The sequence below is a fragment of the Vollenhovia emeryi genome, unplaced genomic scaffold (genome assembly GCF_000949405.1).
Source record: "Vollenhovia emeryi isolate VEMERY1.0 unplaced genomic scaffold, V.emery_V1.0 DF939219.1, whole genome shotgun sequence".
Taxonomy (NCBI): Eukaryota; Metazoa; Arthropoda; class Insecta; order Hymenoptera; family Formicidae; genus Vollenhovia; species Vollenhovia emeryi.
Window position 1 is genome coordinate 581,546 of NW_011967147.1, and position 22,731 is coordinate 604,276.

General features: G+C 33.7%; 1 protein-coding gene across 6 annotated transcripts; it reads left to right on the plus strand.

Moving 5' to 3' along the window:
* Positions 1–258: 258 nt before the first annotated feature.
* Positions 259–11,457, plus strand: LOC105560849 (glycine receptor subunit alpha-3). Of its 6 annotated transcripts, none has more exons than XM_012010322.1 (9): positions 259–464; positions 1,430–1,675; positions 2,550–2,779; positions 4,448–4,625; positions 5,123–5,349; positions 6,554–6,636; positions 6,970–7,281; positions 8,019–8,224; positions 9,711–11,457. In XM_012010322.1, exons 3-9 carry the CDS (start codon positions 2,619–2,621, stop codon positions 9,885–9,887), a joined length of 1,344 nt encoding a protein of 447 aa, XP_011865712.1. In that variant the 5' UTR covers positions 259–464; positions 1,430–1,675; positions 2,550–2,618; the 3' UTR covers positions 9,888–11,457. The 6 variants fall into 6 exon arrangements, with proteins under 6 accessions (XP_011865712.1, XP_011865716.1, XP_011865717.1 ...); XM_012010326.1 differs by having other exon boundaries at positions 5,153–5,349; XM_012010327.1 differs by having other exon boundaries at positions 2,704–2,779.
* The last annotated feature ends 11,274 nt before the right edge of the window (positions 11,458–22,731 follow it).

Below are 22,731 nucleotides of genomic sequence, written 5' to 3' on the forward strand. Positions count from 1 at the left end.
TTAAATAAAGTGTTTATTATTTTGGAATACTTACCCAAATTGATGGACCTTTTTGCGATATATAAAAATTAAGATAATAAACATGACTCATTTTCATCTTCTTACACTCGCTTACCTTACCGCTTTTTCCGACATGCTTTTAATTGAAAAATTGAAGAATCTCTAATTCGAATCCACGTGCTTAGATGTTACACGATACTGCAGATGAAAGAGAGTAGGGCTTAATCAGTTTGTCGATAGGCAAATTGGCTTAGAGACAGCCAAGCGTCAGGGTGGTTTACGGACAGCGAGAAAGAAAGTGCAGCGATATGGCCAGTTTCCGTATGACGAATCTGGAGTACCGAACACGCGATAAAATCCGCGTCGTGCCTCGACATTTCCTCGACGTTTCCGAAGATCGTGATTAAAAGAGACAACGGAAGCCTCGCATGTTGGCAGACTTTGCGGATTGAAACGCCATCGAGGTATCAATAATGTTTTCAACGTACTTTAAATCAAAATTGACAAGAAGATGAGTCAGTCGTGGAACAGGTCTATAGTCGTCTTCAAAATTTGTAGAGAATGTCGCGTGCGAAATTGAAAAGATAATTAATCTTACATGATTTCCGATGGCGGATTTAAAATATAATATTTCTAATTTATTTTATCACACATACCAAATCTTTAGCAGCTGTATCTTTTTCTCTTTATTCGATTATTGAGTTCAAAATGTGTTTAAGAATACATATTTCTAAATATTTCTGAAATCTTCCTAAATATATACAAAGTCAATCGTTTGTTTGATCTTACAATTATTAAGCCTGCACTTTCTTAAAATTTTTACTTTTGCGTACTTTGTGTATGACATTTAGTATACTATTAAAATATTCTTTTATGATTATTTCCTTTGTTTATAAGTCCTTAGTTTATAAGAGAATAATTTATACTTAGAACTACTCTTTTCTGAATTAAAAAATTATTTTATTGTGGTATAAACTTTTTATTTTTATGTAATATATTACATAATTTTCAATTTATTATAAGTCTATATGTTTACAGATATGTACACATTTGTATAAATTTGTTAATTTCATACAACACTCTTTAGAGAAAGATAACTGCTCTTAGTTAAAAAAATTATTAATATCTATTAATAATTTTTTTAAACACATTTTATGCAGGATAATTTAAAACAACAGTTAAATAGCCACTTGTATTTTTATTGCACATTGCTGACGTGTCGATAGATATCTTTCGAAGAAATTTGAATTAACTTCTTAGATATTTTATAAGCAATTAATCCTAGATTACAGAATATTATTCAAACAAAAGCGGTGAATTCATTAAATAACAATTATTAAAACGAATATACCAATCGAGAGCGAATTCAATGCGAGATATCATTATTGGTAAAAGTCGTTGATAAGAATAACTTCTGTTGATTCAATAGGTTCATATAATAATCAATGATTGATGTTGACAACGTGACTCATCAAAATTTTCAAAATCTATCTACGTCAATGGCTTCGTTCAGAGACGCTATGTTTAGATGTAATTCAGATGTTCATTGATCCACGAGGAAGCGGAAGTGATCGTCCGGTGGGAAAGATTTTCGGGCGAGCGGCTAACAACTTCCGTTCGATCTTCGTCGAGAGCATTCGCCGGATTTCCGAACGATAGAATGTGTAGTTGATCGGTGAGTGGAAAATTGGATCGGGAAACCGTCGTGTGAAGTGCCATAAAATTAAAAAACGAGAGACACAAGGCAGGAAGCGGCCCGTGAAATATGTTGAAGGATTAATGAGAAAGCGGAAATTTTAATAACAGATAAATATGAATGTAGATAAATTGCTATACGACGCTAATTGGCAAATTCTAATTAAAGAACTTTATTGCGAAAAATATTACCTCAGGCAGGGTTTAAACCTGGACTTTCCTACACTCTAAGCGGGCGTCTCAACAATTCGACAACTGAGGCATGTTATTGGTGAGATGCCCGCTTAGAGTGTAGGGAAGTTCAGGTTCAAACTGTGGCTGAGGTAATATTTTTCGCAATAAATTTCTTTAATTATAGAATTTGCCAGTTGGCGTCGTTTAACAATTTTTCTACATTGGTTAATCATATACTGGCGTCAAATAATTCTTTACGAGATTAATATGAAAAATTGTATTATTTATATAAAATTTCTTAATCAAGGCAAGATTATTAAACATCTAACATTACATGTACTATAATTTAACATTTAATATATGTATCTAGTGTATTATAAAATAATTATAACGTATTATTTTCTATTCCATTACATTGTGTGCATTTAAATTACGTATGGAAGTTAATTTACAATTTACAATAGACAAATTCGTATAATTTGAATAAATTAAGAGTAACGGACGTAACAAATTGTCTATTATCAGTCGTCGATATGCAGCACTATCGGCAAAAAACAAAAAGGCAAACGAGATTTTCGTGTCAATCGAGTTAAAAATTGAATTAATTATACAGTCATGTTGGGATAACAATAGATCTGTATGCGAAGAAATGAACGTAACTTACATCTTTCCGCTCACAGAAGGACAGGAGTCTCTTTGATGTTCGCGAGTTCAAAATCTCATCGATCCCTCCCGTCGATGAATTCTTTATGACGTACTCTGCATATTCCATTGCATGCACCGCTCTTTCTTTGGGCCATTCGTATCATTCTCCATACTCTCTGCTCTCTTCAGGAATGACGTGGCACTTTCTGCTGATCATATTCTGCTACTTATACGCCTTGCTCGACATGACTGCCCCGCATTTTCCGTGAGTACACTTCTTTTCTCTCGCCGGACAACTATTCCAGATATTACAAGATTTCAAGATCAACATTCCCGATTAAAATAATATTTTACCTGTAGCCTTTCTTTAAATTGTACTTTCTCATTCTGATAATTCTCGTAAAAAGAATCTGCTGAGAGAACAATGCGTAACGGAATATTTTCGATGATCAATGTAAAAATAGAGAAAGGAAAATTATTAGAGCTCAATTGTAAATTATATAAATGCCGATGAAAATCTTGTACAAAATAAATACAGCTACACGTTTCATTATTCTTGCATTGTGATATCTATTGCATCACAATTTGCATCATACACCAGATCGTATACTACCGACATATATGACGCAGATTATAAACGCGTTGTGATTTAATAAGAGGTGTATATCACGCCTTCACACCGCATTCTCCGAGGCATTTATTTTTCAATCAATACTGCAATCACATTCTAATTGAACAAAGAAAGTTGTGCGGTTAGCAATCGTGGCATCGACGTGACCGACCCGGTTGAGAAAAATAGCATCCACTCTGTAATAATGAAACTGCCAACAGACCGCGCGCACCCAGTTCTTGTGGCCTGTGAATAATTTATGAGTGTCATCGATGCTGCCATAAAAATCGCTGTACCAGCGATATCGCTGTTATAGCTATTATTTAACTTTTAAAGTCATTACTGGAAATTGACTGAACGAAACGCTTTTATTATACTTTCTTTTTTCTCTTTTGTCACAATTAGCGAGTAACAATTCAGTCTATTATTATACAGCAACCACGCAAAAGTGTGATATAAAGCAATACGTGAATTTAATTTTCTTGCACATTTCTATTTAATGATATTCGTAAATACGCGAAATAATTATTATGAAGTACTTAATTGTAATTAGCAATGTAATTATTATTGTTTCGTAATGTTTGCCATTTTAGAGGGCCCCAACTTCAATGACCTACCCATATATTATTCCATAATAATAACCATACATCCATAAACGTTATACTAAATAGACGTAGGTGAGAAAATTCTTGAAAGTCTCGTTAGGTTGTCGGCTTGGCGGGTTTCACAATGATATAAGGCGATTTTAAATCAAGTTTCCACGAATATGTTTCGTTCGAATCGATCATTGAATATAATCACATATTTTTATAATTTGCGTTAATATGGAAATTATAACGGTATGTAACTTAATAATTTTCAATAAAACTATTTCATTATCTGTGATGCAAGTATTAATCTTGATGCGCTAAATATTTTTGTTAAAAAAATACATTTCAATGATTAATGATTTTTAGAATGAAAAAGGAAATTAAATTTATATAAGTGTGTTTTTAGGAGACGTGGTCTCCTACGCATGCCCTTCAGCATTTCTATTTATTTGCAGTGTTTTTACTACTTTACAATAAATTTTTGCTTAACAAGAATTTAGTTGAAAAGCTTTAGTAAGTTATTAATTCAGTTAGATATACATTTTTTAAATATATTACATCGTATTCGTGAAAAACAGTTTTTTTATAAACTAAATCATTAAATATATTTCTCTCAAGATCACATTAAATACGATTCGTCGTGGTATAATCAATATAATCTTTAACAAATAGACGCAAATGTGCATGTAATGTCCATTATTCAAGCCGGTTCTAACATTTTTTGACATTTTAGAGAACTGGACTTCGATGAGTACGGGAAAAAGGAAACTTCTTTATCGCTGAGAGACATATTGCCTTTGAATCCGAAGCAATACGATAAGCACCGAGCACCAAAATTTCTCGGCCAGCCCACCGTCGTTTATTTTCATGTGACAGTGCTCAGCCTGGACTCGATAAATGAGGAATCGATGGTGAGCGAAGGACCGAGCTACACGCCGGAAAATTCGTTCTACCGAATATTCTCCCAAAATATTACATCAGCTATGTTCATATTAAACTTTACTAAACTTTTTTCTTTTTATATTAATCTTAATTCTACATATATTATAAAAAGAAAATATATTATGTTGCACATACACATATAAATATATCAAATACATTGGTTTCTTAATTAAAAAGATTAGCCAAATTTTATTTTTTAATCTTTTCTTTTGATAGAAAAATTTTTTAAACTGTAGTAATTAACAAAATAAATAAAACAAGTTTATGCAAACACTACGTATAAACAATACTGCTTTGTGAATTGTTTTCTAAAATTTTTTTAAATTTATGACAGAGATGTAATCGCAGAGCACATACGAGTTAGGAAATATTTCATTTTCATATGAAAGAAGGAATAATTATATCTTCTGCATATGATCGCACATGAAGTGTGACATCTGCTTACATTATTTTTCCACGATAACAGACATACGTGGCTGACATATTTCTCGCTCAGAGTTGGCGGGACTCTAGGCTGCGGCTACCGGAAAACATGTCCGAGGATTATCGAATACTTGACGTGGATTGGTTGCACAATATCTGGAGACCCGACTGCTTCTTCAAGAATGCGAAGAAGGTTACTTTCCACGAGATGTCGATACCAAACCATTATCTCTGGTTGTATCACGATAAAACGTTGCTTTACATGTCCAAGTAAGTCTACATATTTTATCTATTACAAGTTATTGTTTTATTATATTATATTGTAATATTTAGCAATGAATATGATTTTATGCAATTTTTCATAAATATATGTATGTGTATCTTTTGAAACTTTATTAAAAATTTATTAATAATAGTTAATAAGGATAAATTAGGACTTAAAATTCATAGCGCTGTCCCAGTTAGAGAAGATTTAATGCAATATGATATGATGATATTATACAAATATTTCTCCCTCTCTTATTTATATGTAGTTAATATCAAATTATTATTTTTTGTACCAGACATGTATTAAAGTAAGTTTTCACCAACTGCAATTATATTCGCTCGCATGAGAATACTGGTTTTCATCATTTTTTAGTTTTATGACTTTTTGTTTGAGTGAGATTTCCACAGGACAATTGCTTTAAACAAATTGTTATGATGTTATTAAATACCATCAACATGTATATGAAAAAAGCAAAGAAAACATTTCAATAATGACTTATTCATGAATGTAAATAAGGAATAATTAATTAAAATTGTTTCTTACTTAAAAAGATATTAAAACTCTTGTTTTCGACATATTTCTCTAAGGAAAATAAGGAATATTAATAGTTATAATTAAATAAAATATAAGAGAAGAAAATAATAATACTAAAAATTCAAAGATTAGAATTTTTACGAAATACATCTTACAAAATTGCAAGCAAATATTATTCATACATTACTACGTTTTATTTTAATTTTTTAAAATTTCTTTGTACTATCCAATTTTAATAATAAAAGTTTAATCAATTTTATGTCAATTTATTGTCAATTATCAATCAAGAATCTGACTCATATAAATCTTAAAAAATGTTGATGCAATACGCATAAAGCTTTCGCTTTGATACATTTCGATTGGCGTTTATTTAGTTTTTGTTTATAGCTAACTCGGCTTCATTTATTTCTATCTACTGGAGATTTTAATCCCTCGTGTCGGATGGAGCGAGTAGTTGCCGTGCTATTCTGTCAAATTTTATTGCCAATAAAATGATTCGAATTTAGTTTCTCTTGTTCCGAATATATGTTTCATCGGAAACAAAAGTAGCGAGAGGCTTCAACATTATTCGTCATTGTGAAAATAACGTTATCGAGTAAAATATACTCATATAATAAATTGTAATTTGATTAATGAATTGTATTATACAGGAAAGCGCAATATTCATTTTAGATTGACATTGGTGCTCTCATGCGCAATGAAGTTCGAGTCCTATCCTCATGACACTCAAATTTGCTCGATGATGATCGAAAGCTGTAAGTGTATATTAACTTGTAAGCCGCATATTTTATTATCAACGTGACACTTTACACATATAAATGTATAAAATCGTACAGATATAAATTGTAATATTTCTTCTATTAATAAACAAGAGAAATCATGTGTGTGACAATTATTGTTTACAAAATTACATTAGGTGATTATTATCGGTAATTGTAATAAAGTATTTATACCAAATATGTTTACCAATAATCATAGTTTATGAAAATATCAAGACCGTTTATCTATGCAAAGCTTTGCGGCTTTCATGACATTTATTTATATTACTTTCATCGTGCTTTCTTCTACGTCTTTACTTTTTTTTTCAGTATCGCACACGACTCAGGATCTGATATTCCTATGGAACATGACCGATCCCCTCGTGGTTAATCCGGAAATCGAGCTGCCGCAACTCGACATATCGAACAACTACACGACTGACTGCACGATCGAATACTCGACCGGAAACTTCACGTGCATACAGATTGTCTTCAATCTGCGCCGGAGACTGGGTTATCACCTGTTCCACACGTACATCCCGTCCGCTCTGATCGTCGTCATGTCCTGGATCGCCTTCTGGATCAAGCCGGAAGCCATCCCGGCGCGGGTCACCCTTGGCGTGACGTCACTGCTGACCCTCGGTTAGGCGACCTCTTCTCTCACTGCTCGTGATATAACTATTCATGATATTTGCGATCACGATAGACTGCTTTGTCGGGGGCTTAATGACGGCATAAATATCAGCTAAATTGCAATTTACTTACGCCAAAATGGCTGTAATAAATATCCTTTGGCTTTAGAGAAAGAGTTTATATAAAACCATTATTTTATTTCTGTCGATTATAAGCTAAAATCGAACAAGATTATTTACACGAATAAATATTTCGTGTAATTGAGAAAAAAGATTAAAGAAAAATGAAGCTCGATATGTAGTAATTAAAAATATAGCTTATTTATACAAGTTCAACTTTGTGTTTCCATAAAAATAAATTATTTAATAATATAATATTTTGAAAACTTAAATCGGTAAATAATATATCTATACCTAAAAATAGTTATGAAAACCTAACAATAAAAATGAGAATAATTAAATTAATATATTTTATTTAATTAATAGAAATGGACACGATTATGTCAATTGACTTATACATACTGGGTGTTAAAAAAGTCTGGACACATTATTTGCAATAGTGCTCCGATTATTGAAAAATTTTGTGCATTGTAACATATACAAAATTTACATACACAAAAATTTCAATAATCGGAGCATTTTCTAGTAAAACTCTTTCTTATCGAGATGTTCGACCGTGTCGAAACTTTTTTAACACCCAGTACAACCGTGCATATAAGGGACTAAGGATTACTATCTCTCTTTCAGCTACTCAAAACACGCAATCTCAACAGTCCTTACCGCCGGTCTCGTATGTAAAGGCGATCGACGTGTGGATGTCTTCGTGCAGCGTGTTCGTCTTCCTGTCCCTCATGGAATTCGCAGTAGTGAACAACTACATGGGGCCAGTCGCCACGAAGGCCATGAAAGGGTACTCGGACGAAGATCTTCGCGAGGCCATCGACGACTTCAAGGTAAACGGGAAAAAGCGCGACACGATATTTACGACGAATGCTCCACCGGCTCCGCGAAATTGATAGTTCCAGATAAAGCGAAATGCGCAGCACCATCGGCCGAGAGTAATGCGATTTCGTCCTGTCGATGCGATATCGCTCAATTGAATAAAAGTGCTGGGAATAAAGGGCACTGCGTTGTAAACCACCGTCCGTTATAAATTATCGACGTTCACGGGGATTGTGTAAATCATCGAGATTGCATAATAAAGTTATATCATTTCGTTTAATAAGGGGAAAGGTATGGAAATATTACGTCCGCGGTTCTACAACATACAGAAAAAAGGTTTCGTATAAATTTTGAACTGGGCTTTTTAGCGTTCTGCTTATCTGTTTCAAAGCAGAAAACTCGTCATATGAAAAGTCAAACGATTGATTTTTGTAAACGTATATTTACTTCTGAAACCGAATGTTACACGGTAAACAGCACCGGCGGCGGAAAATATGGCATACACTACTCGAGGTACAACTACTTTCCTAGACGATTCATCGTATCGTATGGCGAGTAACTTCCCTCTGGTAACTTCCCTCTTGAACAAGTTCCAAAGTTTCATTTTATTACATGCATTCGCTCCACACTCAATTCGCAGAGAAATATTTATTCTCCCCTTTCTTCTGCGTAGCTTACGCAGACTTTGCAATTCGCCGCGTTCTGTACGTAGAAATCCCGTTTTCATTACATCCATCGCGCTCAATATTTACTTGTACTACTGCAGGCGCTTACTCTTGCTTGCCTTACGATAAACGTTCATGCACGAAATAAATATCGTCTTTTTTAATAGTTGGTAAGCAAACGTCACTTCACGCACTGTTTCATGCAGTTAAATACATTTTTTATGATTATTAAATGACTTGTCTTTGATTCGCAACCGAATTTGTATTAACAAGAAATATTAGATATTTTATTTCGCTACAAAATACATATTATCATTCCTTTATATAATATTGTCACATTACGCGCAAACGTATTTATAAAAATATAAGATATGCTTCAGTTAATATGAATCTTATTTAAGAAATGTATATTATATATTCGTAAAACTTTTATTTAATTTCATAACTACACTAGTGAATTAATTTTGAATACAGTATAGCAATGAATTAATTTTAATATGTAACATATCGACATTGCAAATTCGTTGCGAATCATGATTTAAGGATTAAGATACAGCCATTAATCGATTAATGAATAATAAATGTAAATCTAATTCTTTTTTATATTACATCGAACGATGTAATTATATCGCATGTATCATTATATTTTTTGTCTAACAATTAACCGCAGGTAAGTATAATAATCTACTTACCTCGTAATAGTCTTGATTAATAAGGGAGAGACGTAATTAAAAGGGAGAAACGTAAAGCGAGATAAAATGTAACCTCAAGATAATTTTTTATTACTTTCATGTTCGTCTGTGCGATGCATTTCTTATGTCTTTCCTCACAGACGCCAATGAGGCCGGATGCCGAAAGAAGCAGAAGTCCAACGAGGCCACCGACGGTTCAGTATGAGCAGTGCTGCCAAGGACGAGCCACCGCCATTTACATCGACAAGGTTTCCAGATTCTTCTTCCCCTTCTCGTTCTTCATCCTTAATGTCGTCTATTGGAGCACATTCCTGTAATGCAACTCGGCAAGACGCATGCCCGAGAGTCGAATGCGCTTTTAAAGACATCGAATTACGGAAAGAATATCACGTAGGATGCGGCCATAAATTTGTCGAAACAAGCTAACGGAAAATGTATCCCGCGAACTATCATGTATAAAGTACGGCACAATAAAAGAAAAAGTGTAATAAAATCCGCATATTTATTGGAGACATGTCTAATGGATTGTGATAAGAGAAATAAACCGATCTGTGTTCATTACAAGACACAGTAAAATGTCCTGTAACAAATTGTAAGAAATGTGATGATACACGTATACATGTATAGTTATAGATGACTAAGCCATCTCAAAGATATTTGGAATCTCTTTCAACTTTCGTAAATTTTGACTAATTTATATAATTTATTTTTTAGTAAGGAAATTATAATTTATATTGTATTAAAATCTCATTAAGATAAGAAAGAATGTGTTTGTTCGAAAATTTTATGAATTTTAATTTAATCAGTGTATAGGTATGCGATACGGTTTACAATGTTTCAATTAATTAATTAATGTACATGAATTACTCACCTGTTCATCATATTTGTGTTTACAACAACATAATATCGAAGTCAGGAACTTTGAGATTATATAATGTTACATTTACGATAAATTATACTAACTAGTTATCACGTATATAATATAAAATAAAATCCGTAGTATATGTACGTCTCTCACATTATAATTTTGTACAAAAATTTTAATTTAATTGTGATAGGACCGGTAGATATTTATATTAATTTAAAATAGAATCTTTAGAAATAAAAGAAAACATTTACTATAAAGGAAGATGAGAAAAAGCAAAATTTAAAAAGTTGTTAAAAGGAAGTAACGAAAGAAACTGCAACTTGAAAAATATAAACATTTGACTGATAGTCTTTACAATATACGTAATATATTATGTAATATGCACGTAATAATGTAATAACGTATTTTTCTTAATTTATGAACAATAGCATTAGACTGTTATCAAAAATAACGCGAGTGTAGTTCAATTGCTGTTCTGTTCAGTAACCGAACTTAAATATCTTGCGGCAGGTTAATGGAGCGTATTGTCCGACACATTACGAAGTATTACCACTGCAAATCACTACCGTCTGGTGCGCTAATAAATTGAGCATGTATGTCAGTGTATTCTCAACTTATAACACAATAACATGGTATAAATAATTGCTTAGGTAAATTCAAAACAGTTAAAATAACAATGAAGGAAAATTTAGTTGCATGAAGATGACAAAGTTTAAGAGTAAGGTAAAATTTCCAATTCAATAAAAGTATATGTAGAAGTTCGTATCAAAATAAAAATCTAAATCTATAAATTTAAATATGCTCGCGTAATTATTCTAACATTATTAAATAGCTGTGTCTATAAAAATTTTAAGTACAAATTAGTACAAGTTATAAATTTAGGATCTAAGAATTGAAAGAGGTGTAGCGATTTAGATTGCTTGAGATAGATATCGGTATCTAGTGCCAGGAAATATTTACTTATACGTATATCCTGTAATTTACGAATGTAATGTTATAAGAATAAAATTAATCGTTTATACTTGTGATATCTTATCCAAGTACCTTTCAATATTATATTACGATCGTTCGTCATTGTTCACGTAAATTCCGAGTCATCCTTGCACAAGTTTTATTTTTTTTTTTATTTGAAGATCTACATGCAGCGATCGCAAATTTCCTCAGCGCAGAGAGAGATCAACAGTCGCAATGCTGCAATACAGAAATAAAATGCAATAAAACAAATGGAATTAAACACGACAGAGATAAAATTCACATGTGCAGTAACGGTTAAAAACAAAGTTATTTGTCTCCAGATTATACGCATGACAAACAATATACGGATATTGAAATAATTCAAATAAATCAAATTGTTTCTTGCTATAATTTTTACATTCCTCTCGTCGAGAATAATGTAGGTGCTGTTTATACTATCCTACCGATCGATAAACTAGTAATGATGTGCTCATAATAAATGATGAACGAAAGCAACTTTCGAAAAATAATTAAAGCATCCTGAATACATTGCTACCAAACAAATAATTAAACCAATCTAAATGTAGCTCTGAAACAAATAATTAGGTCATCCTAAACAGATCTTGCGATGGCACGATCAAAAATTTTGAAAAGTAGCAATTTGAAAAATCTCTGAAAAAGAATTTGTAAATGTATGGCAAATTATGGTTTCCACTATTTCGATTGCCTTCGATACTTTTCAAAAATAAGTTTGTCGTCAATGATAATTTACAACATAATTGAAATTTACCAACTTGACGAATGATCTACGTGATTTATACAGAACTATACCCTTCTTAACATTGTGTATATTTCTGTCATTAATAACGTTATCTCTATCTGATATTCTGAAGAATATATGTATATAGGTAAACGATGAAGGTAAAAAGAAGCCAGATAAGAGTAGAAAAATGATCGTTTTCATTACTTTCCATTATCATTTGGGTTTCTAATGTTTCCATGCACAATGAAGATTACAAAAGAAAGATTTTTCCTTTCTTCCCTGCGTTTCAATATTTAAATCAAACTTTCTCTCTCGTTGGAATGCAACCACGCTGCAATTCAAAGTTCTCGGCGAATATAATCATTAGATGAAATTTAGTAACGGAGTAATTAGCCGGAACTTTCAGTACAACTTGCGCAATGAAATTTAATTAAATTATACCAAACGCAAAGTTTTCTAATTGAAACGTATAAGGAACTGATAAAATAAAGATAGATATCACAATAAACTTCTCAGGTTCGTTAGAGATAATTATTTTACGTATTGGACATCAAATTCTTTAGACTTATATTTCGATAATAATAATAAAATAAGCAATTTCAAAAGTGGAATTCTGCAATTTAATTTTTAGAAGCAAATTTCGGTCCCTCGCACATCTCCATACTCGCAATTTCTTTCACGGTTAGCGCGAGATAGCTCCGACACGCGGCGAGGATTCAGCTCGATGTGAATAGAAGCACGTCTTTCATCTCTCTTTTAATCGTTGCGGTTAGCTGCACCGGGAAAGCGTCGCTCCTCATCATTCGGCAATTGCTCGGCGAAGGGCAATTAATTGCGGCGAGCCGCACTCGCGCCGCGAATAATTACATTCGCGTAAGGAATCATAATTGTCGTCCGTCCGGGAGAATAGATCGTTTCACGGTATGTCGCGACCCGAAATATTCCATTCACGCCCGGCTCTTCATCTTCGCCGCGCATTCCCGACCTGACGTTGCCTTTCTTCGGATCTGCCGCTTCCGCGAGAACGCCGACGATAATTTCCCGCGGTCTGCCACCTGCGCGTGACACATGTCACAAGCGTGCCGCATTCAATTAGCCATTAGAGCTAATACAATTGCCTATCAGCTGACGACTCGTGTAATGTCCAATCGACATTAATTTATAATTACTTAGTTCGGTATCACGCGCACGCTCTCTCTCTCTCTCTCTCTCTCTCTCTCTCTCTCGAATTGTATCAAATAAATTAAAGTAGCCAGCAACACTTTACAATGTTTTTATAAAGATGCAACTTCTCCCCTCAAATCGCACTTTAAAAGACCGGTACTGATCTCAGTAGCTCTCCGTTCTTTGCAGTTATAAAGAACAAAGTCTAACTTTTTCGAAATAGGACTAAATAATTATCACACGTTATGCCAAATATTCTTCTTCTTCTTTTTCTTCTGAATGTAGGACTATATGTCCTGTCACCTAATTGAAAACCTTTTTAGAGACTTTCCTGGGTGTTCCTTGAGCAATGTTTATTTTTGCAGTGGGCAAACTGCTAATCTAACCCACTAACCCTCCTTCTTTTTGAAAACAACCAACCCCGAGCATGAGAAGATGCCTGGAGGGACCTTTAGGTCCCAGGGTGGTGTATGTAGCTTGGTGGTTGCCACTTTTTCCCAAGAGCTTTCTAATAAAAACCAGCGGTATTCTGATTAGATTTAAACTCGGATCTTTTTGGTCATTTGTTTACTAATTGTAGGCAGTACACATCTCTTTGTGCCACGCTCGCCTACTTTAAATTAAGTTCACATGCGTGTTAAACAAATTTTTTTCCCTAAAGAATAAGCGCAAGGCCTTGAAAGATAGAAGATCAAAATAAAATCTTCAATAAGGAAACATGTAATTACCTTAAATTTAAAGATTAATAGAAACTTCTGTATAATTATTACGACTGACAATTTAATAAAGAATAATTGATAAACTCATCGTAAAATCCAATTAGTAGCAAGTGTGAATTGCATCCTGATATTACATCGGATTGCATTTCGCTCTTGACATCCATTTCATAAGCGTTCGCGGAACCGTTACAGATAAAGGGATGAAAGTTATTACCCGATTTAAAAGCCAAACGCAATCTAATGCGATTGCATCCGAGATTTAGTGAGGGATGCATCGGGGACTCGCATGCAGCCATTGATCTATGCACTTTCGATGGCGATCGAATCGGCGGGCACGTTACTTAACGGTCTATCGCAGTCGTGTTCGCCGCTGTTAACGAGATCCCTTCATTTGCGTAATTAACTATCGACTTTCTGTCGCCGGCGCAGTTAACGAGCGTCGTACCGATCGTTAATGGATTTGAGATAACGTGGGCGGATTCTAAGAAGCGGCTAAACAATTATTATACCTGGCGCAAATTGCCAGTCACCCATGATATAGTCCACAATTGACAAAGTAGTCTGAAAAGGTGGCAAATTATTAAGAACCATTTAGAATTATTCTTTTAAATTGCTACATTATTATGTTGTGGTATAAGTATTCATTTCAATGATAGCTCGAATTAAACGAATAATCGAATGTCTTACCAGTATATACAGTTGTAAATAATGAAGAAAAGAAAAAATATGTTACCAAATATTATTCTTAAAAACTCGATTGCAGATTATTAAAATATGAGTCTTCTTTTTTAAGTATGACATTTTCAATTACTGTAATAACATTGCACTTAACTATAATGAAGAAACTCCTTGAGACATACCATACCTTAGAGTTATCGATTTATTTTTTTTTTCATAATATTTATGTATACGAGATTACGAAATAATACAGCAGTTAAAAGTATTTCATTAAATTCATCGTTTTTCCAAAAATTAATTCAATCCGGTTTCATTACTGACTTAAATACTTAGTAACACGTTAAATGAAAAACAAAGTATTTCCGATTATATTCGGGTACTCGAGTACACCTAATTCTTACATATTTAATCAACTTTTAGCTGACAACATCGAACCAATAATACTAATATCGATATAATATGTCGTATGTAGCAATATTAGAACTTTATAATGAGTAAGTTTGAGATCCGCTTGTTACATTCAAAACTTCAAATTGCAAAAGTTAGTTATACAAACTGTCATAAGTTTACCCGCGCCTCTTAGGTTATATTCCTTAAGGTTATTATTATTTTATTAACAAGAAGTTAAATACTATTATTCAGAAAGAAGTTTTTTTATTTCTCACATAAAATATTTTGATAATCAGATGTTCCAATACATTTGTGTTGAGATATACTTTATTTTGATAAAAAAAAGAAGATAATTTCTAATGTTTATGTAAATAAAATTAGGTATAAATATAATTACTTTATAAACATACTTTAACATATTTATCATAATTTATTAAATTGTTTAACCTTATTAATATTCGAAAATGAGAAAATTATCGAATTATTGTGATAATTTTTCCTTTGAACTCGGCTTTAAGTATTTATCAATTAAGCGGAAATGCGACAAGTTAAGGATACCCGATATATATAAACAAATTCTATTCAATTTAAAAGGCGCATTGAAAAGTCCAGGAAAACAATTAATTACGTAGAACAAATATGAATTTCGAATTTGCTACAAACAACGTTATATATATATATATCGCGTTCTTGAAACAACAATACCGCCTATAAATAATAAAGATCCAAACTCGATGCATAAAGTACACTACTGTTTATGCGGATCGGAAATAAACCGAAGTTATTGGTGATTTTAATTGCTAGAAATATAATATCACTCTCTGGTCGCGATAAACTCAAACTGTAAATATCACAGTTATAGTCTGTCTCTCCCCCCCCCTCTCTCCTCCCCCGCTCTCCCTCTTGCTTTCACTTTATCCCCTTTTACTTATCTATTTTCTGTCTATTAATATTATACTTTAATTCTGCTTTTAATCCGATACGAACAAAATCTAAAAAACGCAGGGCCGCGAAAAATATCGCTCCTTTTTCTCTTGCATTCCTTACATTTAATTACATTTCTATTTTATGGGTTTGATAATAATTGGCAACAGAAATCTGTATCCCAATGAATTCTTGTATAATTACCCTCTGGTTTTTACGCGATCGTTTATCTTTGATCCTTTCTAATTTACGGAATTATGCAAACACAAAATCTCTCATTGCCGGTCATATAATTTTCGCGTGGAGCACTAAAGCTTTTGCCAGCAAGCGCGATATTGGCAATAAACTGCCGTTATAAACGTTAACTGTTTCCTCTTTCCCCTCTCTCCCTCTTTCTCGCTGCTTCTTTCTCTTCGTAATCATCTTCAGAGTATTCCCTTCATTTGTCCTTTTATTTATATCCAAGACTTTTCTGTTTATGAAATGATACAGGAACAGTATTTAATATTAGCAGAGTGATATCCAGAAAGTAAATCTCGGATATCGGAGAAATAAAATGTGGCTACAGTTCTGCGATTTATACAACAGTTTATCGTCCCAATTAACTTTTAGGCGTTTCGTTTATTTGTCGTTTAATTCATGCTCAAAATTAAATGTAAACAGGATCTAATCATGCTACAATTCTTGGGATGACAATTTGAGGTTTCGCAAGCGAAAGAGCAGAGTTGATAATAAAATTGAGCTGGAAGTACGAATTTTAGTTTATTTTCTCTTTGAGTAAGGCGTGGAAGCTACCGAAGATGAACAACACCTTTGGCTAAAACGTCTTCACTTCTAATTACAATCGTCGGCAATCAGGATATCGAAATTTCTTCCCAAACGCTTCAATTAAAAATATCGTCGACACATCGACGTTCCGCCAGGCCGTCGAATATATGACAAGTTTCACGTAACGCCAGCACGGTTGAGTGTCGTAAAATAACGTACATTACAAACCTTTCAATGCTTACGACTACAAAATAGGAACTTTCCAAATGCAAAATAAATCCTACGATGCTTGTGATTGTATTACGATGTATGCTATTCCATTTGTAGGTGGGAAGTTCAAGTCAAAGCGGGACTTTGGATTGTGCAGAATAGCAGAACACATTTGTAAGAGTAGAGACAATCTTTACCTCCCGATGTAATCCCCTGCTACACTAATATACTCATCCCAGCGTTTCATTAACGATTGAATTCCACCAGCGTAAAAACATTTCTCAATATACCGAACCCATGATCGGCCTGCCTGTTTTACGTGCTGAAACGCTGGCATCCCAGAAACTTTTTTAACAGCACAAACAGATGGAAATTGCTTGGAACGATGTCAGGATTGGCAGGAGGATCCGACAATAACTCCCAGCTGAGTTCGTGTAATGTGCAAGTGGTGCGGTGGGCAGTACGAGGTCCGATCGTGGCTCCGGCGTGACTGAGAAATTTTTTACGCTGATAGTATCCAAGCAACAGTGAAACGCTGGACGCGGTACATTAGCGTAGTGGAGGATTACACCAAAAAATAAAGTTAGTTTTCGCTCTCATAAATATGTTCTGTAATTCTCCACCAACAAAAATCATGGTTTCACTTATACCCCCCATATAGAAATTAACTTCGCCTGTACTATGATGTAAAACACTTACCTTTAATATTACATATAAAGTATTTACACATATTGTTAACAATAGCAATCAATAGCATTAATAAAAATTTATAAATTATTGATAAAGTCCGTAAAACAGCAGCCGATACATTCGAAAGTTCAACGTAATCATACTTGTACTCCGAATTGCTTTTAGTACTCGAGTATCGACGGCCCAGCCACGCGATGTATTTCTTGAACTTCCGATCGGAGAAAGACAACAATTATCATGTGTTCATTGCCATAGAACTAAAAGTGAACAGAAATAATGTTGTACGAAGAATCGATCGAGAAAGAATTCATCCCTGCCTCCTAACTTCAATTCCTGCCCACAAACGCAAAAGATATCGAAGCTCCATCGCTTCTCGTCGATGACAAATGCTTCGAATGTTGGTTGCGAACGCGTCACTATAACATTTCACAGCATTTACTTATTAGCTATAATAATAATACAATACAAAATCACAATGCATTTCACATAGTAGCGATAAGATGGCAAGAATGAAACATTTTTCATTAACTAATTCTTCACGCCAAAAAAATGTTTTAATTTCAATTTCGTCATCAACATAGTTTCTCTATTATTCTATTGAATTTATGCTAAGTATCGCCTGATGCGATTGACCTCACTAACTCTTCATGGACCGTAGGAAGCCAGCTTCCCATAATTTCAACGGAAAAGTACATCATTCTGCACCGATACTAATTGTTACAGTTTATACATTTTTTTTCGAACAATTCACGGAAGTAAGAATAATCTCTTCTAAATTTGTATTCTCTCATTCAAGAATTTCATAAATTCTATGGAGATATCGGTCGACTCCGTAACTGTCAGCATTTCTGAAATGGATTCAGAAAGATGTAATTTGTTTCATAATCCTCATAAAATATTTTAGCTGACTGTTTAACAAATTCAAAGTAAATTTTTCATTCGTTGAAAATCTCATTCCCTGAATTATATAATATGTTAAATATTTTAACGTAATTAATTTTTCAATTAAGTCTCAGAGAGTAAAGAATCATATTAGACAAAAAGGGGCTAACTTTTTAATTAACTCCAAGAATCCTTGGCATTAAAATAACTTTTAGTCGTAGCGAGGCATCTCATGGAAACGCAGCGTACCCACTTATTTCGTCGCCAGTCGTGTCGCGTCTCAAAGAGTCGTAATCTTCTGATTTAATTAGTTCTGACCTAGGAATATATGCATTTCACTGTGCGAGCTTTGTTGCACCGCACGCACGTATGAGTGAATCTATATTTACGTAAAAACATGCTTATATACGTAGACCTTTCGCTTCTTGTCCCTTAACGTTTACGGAATGTGCAATCTAATAATTGAAGAGCTAAGTGAACGAAGGAGTTACGTCGTACATTTGCAAAAATTCAGTCGTTAAACTATGTAGTATACGTAGTTGTTTTAATATGTAATGTATTATTATATAATATAGTAAAGTAAGTAAAGTAAAACATATTATATTATTGACGTGACATTTAGAATAATTAAGAAAGATTAAACACACTTAACCTTTCTTAATTGAATGAGAAATATTTCATATTATTCAAAGGTAAAAAGTACAAGTATCCTTTATCTGTTGGTTTTAAGTGCAATTTATAGCATGGTAATACAATATTACCTTTGTTTCTGAAATCTTATATATCTTGATGTCGTTTTAGAAATTTATATACTCTTGCAGTAAACTTTCAAAATATTAAATTACAATAAAATTATTTAGTGAAATAGTTTCTTATATTCTTCGTCAATTTGAAAAAATTTGAAAGACGAAGTTTTCACTCCGGGGTTATAATGTATGATCAAATTGGATTACGAATCTCCAGTTCATCTGGGAGATCAATAATATAAGAATGCTTGAAACTATTATATAGCAACTTCATTCATTTGGCCCTTCAATCGCTCGCTAATCGTCAACGCAATTATCGGCACTTGCCAACGCTCGATGAGTCCATGGACGGCGTCCTGCTTAAGAAAGGAAAAGCAAAAGAAAAATCACCCGCTGAAGAATCAATGTCCAAGTACGAGCAGATTGTTTGCAACTTTGTTGCTCTCTGTTATTCTCAAATACCGCGACATTTGCAAATTCTCTACAAAGTTACGGGATATCGCGAGAATCTTGCATTAAGCCGCTTCTCGCACGATCAGTAATTACATCGCGATTATCTCAGAAACCAGGGGCGTATTTTACAGCCATTCCTTAAATTTGTTCTCCATTCAACCGTATTATCAGAAATACCATTGCCATGAGATGTTTGTGGTATATTTCATTCTTATCTGTGTTATTTCTGCGCACAAAAGTTTTGCGTCAGTTTATTTCTTATTATTAAGCGAAAGCAAAGTAGAAGGAGCCTCCGTCTCCCTAGAAAAGTTTGACATTGATAGATTAATTACATCATCGATCTTGTGAGAACCGTACTATAAATAGAATACTCACACTAATCATAAACTGACATTTATAATACTGATCGTGCAAAAAAGATATAACTTTAACTGTTCCAAGTTCGTGTCGTTCAGTAGCAAGTTAACGATTCCAATGAAACTTTGGCGTAATTAATGTCAGATTTTGAAATCCGATTAAGAGATGTACTACACCCCGTAAGCTTCTCTCTCATATTTTCCTTTCTTTTTTTCTTTGGAGAAATAGTGCTCAGGGCAAAGGTAAACATGTTGTATAAATACATTTCAATCAGAAGAACACATTAGAAAATGTTTCTATGCCTTCTGCTTTAATTAACGTTTGCAGATGCAGCGCTGGCGTGTCTATAGTATCGAAATTTACATATTTATCGAAAACTTCCCGCTGAGTGACACGAATTCGTTACATTCTTCGTATCCTCCCTGTATCCTCCGGCGCTCTCTCCCTTTAAGGACACAAATCGAAACATTTCTACGTATTTCCTCCCAAGGAGATCACGAGGGCTCGGAGCGGCGGAAACGAAAGGAAAAGTCCTCGTCAAACGCGCATTCTTGTCTCCTTCAGCCTAACGTCCCTTCTTAAAGTTATTACGTCGCTTCGGAAAATATTGGCAGTACAGTAGTAAATTGAAAGACTCATTTATCATCTTTTTCTTCGGTCCATTCTTCATGTTGATTCTCTCTCCCGCTCTTTGCACTTGTTGTTGCCGTTTATGCCGTTTCCCGCTCATGCTAGTCGCTGCTCGTTCGCACTTACTTTTTTTTTCACTACGTGCCGATGATATACAATGTCGCAAATTTGCAGAATATTGCTAAAAATTGCAAATGAAACTGTATTTGTCCTGCAGTTATTTTAGTAAAAATGAATGTTATCATTTTCCAGATTATTACGGTCCTTAAAACATCTGTGTGTGCAAGAGTACGAATATTTGCGTAATAATTAGAAAAAAAGTAAATTTTCCTCGGGATGTTATAAAAGGCAGCCGTATCTTATTCAAGAGTTTAAAAAAATAGTTGCAGAAAACTGTTTGAGAAAACAATGCAATACTGATTAGATGCAAAACTTAATTATTACGCTTGAAAAAGGTGTAACTGCTTGAATTTTGAATTGAAGAATTGAAAATTCTTGAAATTCGCGAAATTTTATCTCTCTCGGCGTGCATATACGCATACACACATGCACAAACACACAAACAAAAACACACACACACTACGAGTCACAACATCAATGAAAAATCTCTATTTAATTTTTTTTTTACAATTTCATGCTTAACTTATTTACGTTTTATTTCGCGATTACAGGCTAACTCACGAGACGATCAACTGCGTCGCGACGCGCCGCGTCGTCAATTTCTGTGATGTTATATCCAAACTACGTCAGCATGATAATTAAATTAATCGGAGTAATTCAATATTCTCCCGACATCGATTTATGCGAAAGTTCATCCCGAGCGCATCAAATCGATTGCTTAATAGGTTAAAATTACGCCGATGTATATAACAGCATCAATTAATTCCACAGAGTAAAATTTCTTTCATGAGAAAGCTTTGAAGAGTTAAAAATTATAATAAACATTACGCCAATAAAAAAATTATTCATTAACTTATTCCATTAGTGTCAACCATCAAAATTCTTATAAAACAAGTACGGCGCAATAGTACAAGAAGCAGTAAATTAAACGTTTCATTATTATCAGAAGTGTTTTATTTCAATTTTGAAAGGCAAACGAAATTTAAGTATATAATATCGAAGGACGGCCGTTTAATATTTCAAAACTCAAAAGTAACTTTATTCATTCACAAGTTTGGCACACGCACAGGAAAAGCACATGACCTCCCGTAGATAAATTAACCATCGATAAAAATGCAGGCGAGAGGATCGCGCAAGCGCGTGCGCGCGATCATCAGTGACGGATGAAGTTGACTATTAACAGCTAGTCCTGAAAATCCATGCGACAATCATTGCGATATCTCCCTTTCATCGCTGCCCTTCTTTAATTAAATTGTCGCATTCTCCTCGACGTTGTCTCAAATATTACCGGTGCTCCTTGGACAAAACGAGAGACCGGATGCATAATCAATCGCCTCATTTGTATAATTATTCATATATCTATACATATATTTGTTCTTTCTCTTTATTCTTTTGCTTGGTTTCTCACGCACTCAGGCACGCATTCTAATACGGAACGATTTAGAATTTATTTTATTGCGCGACGCGAGAGTGCTGCGGGTGGATGTCTGTTTTCATGTGTATGAGTGTGAATGTGTTGTAATTTGAGTGCACTCTTCACGTGCGTATATTATGTGTGTTTGTGTGTATGTACATTATATATATATATAATATATATATTTCTCCTTCTTCACATATTTTTCTGTTTGTTATACAATATAATCTTTCTATACATATTTATATTATCTTCTCGTTAAAATCTTTTGTTCAACGGCAAATCGTGCCATTAATTACAAAGTTTTATTACAGACAACAGGCTGTGCATTCACCTCCCTTCCCCTTACTAAATTTCACAAATATACACACTGCGTTATGTTATCGTTAAACAAATTCCGTTGCTCTCGCACGGTAATCTTTCTTCATATT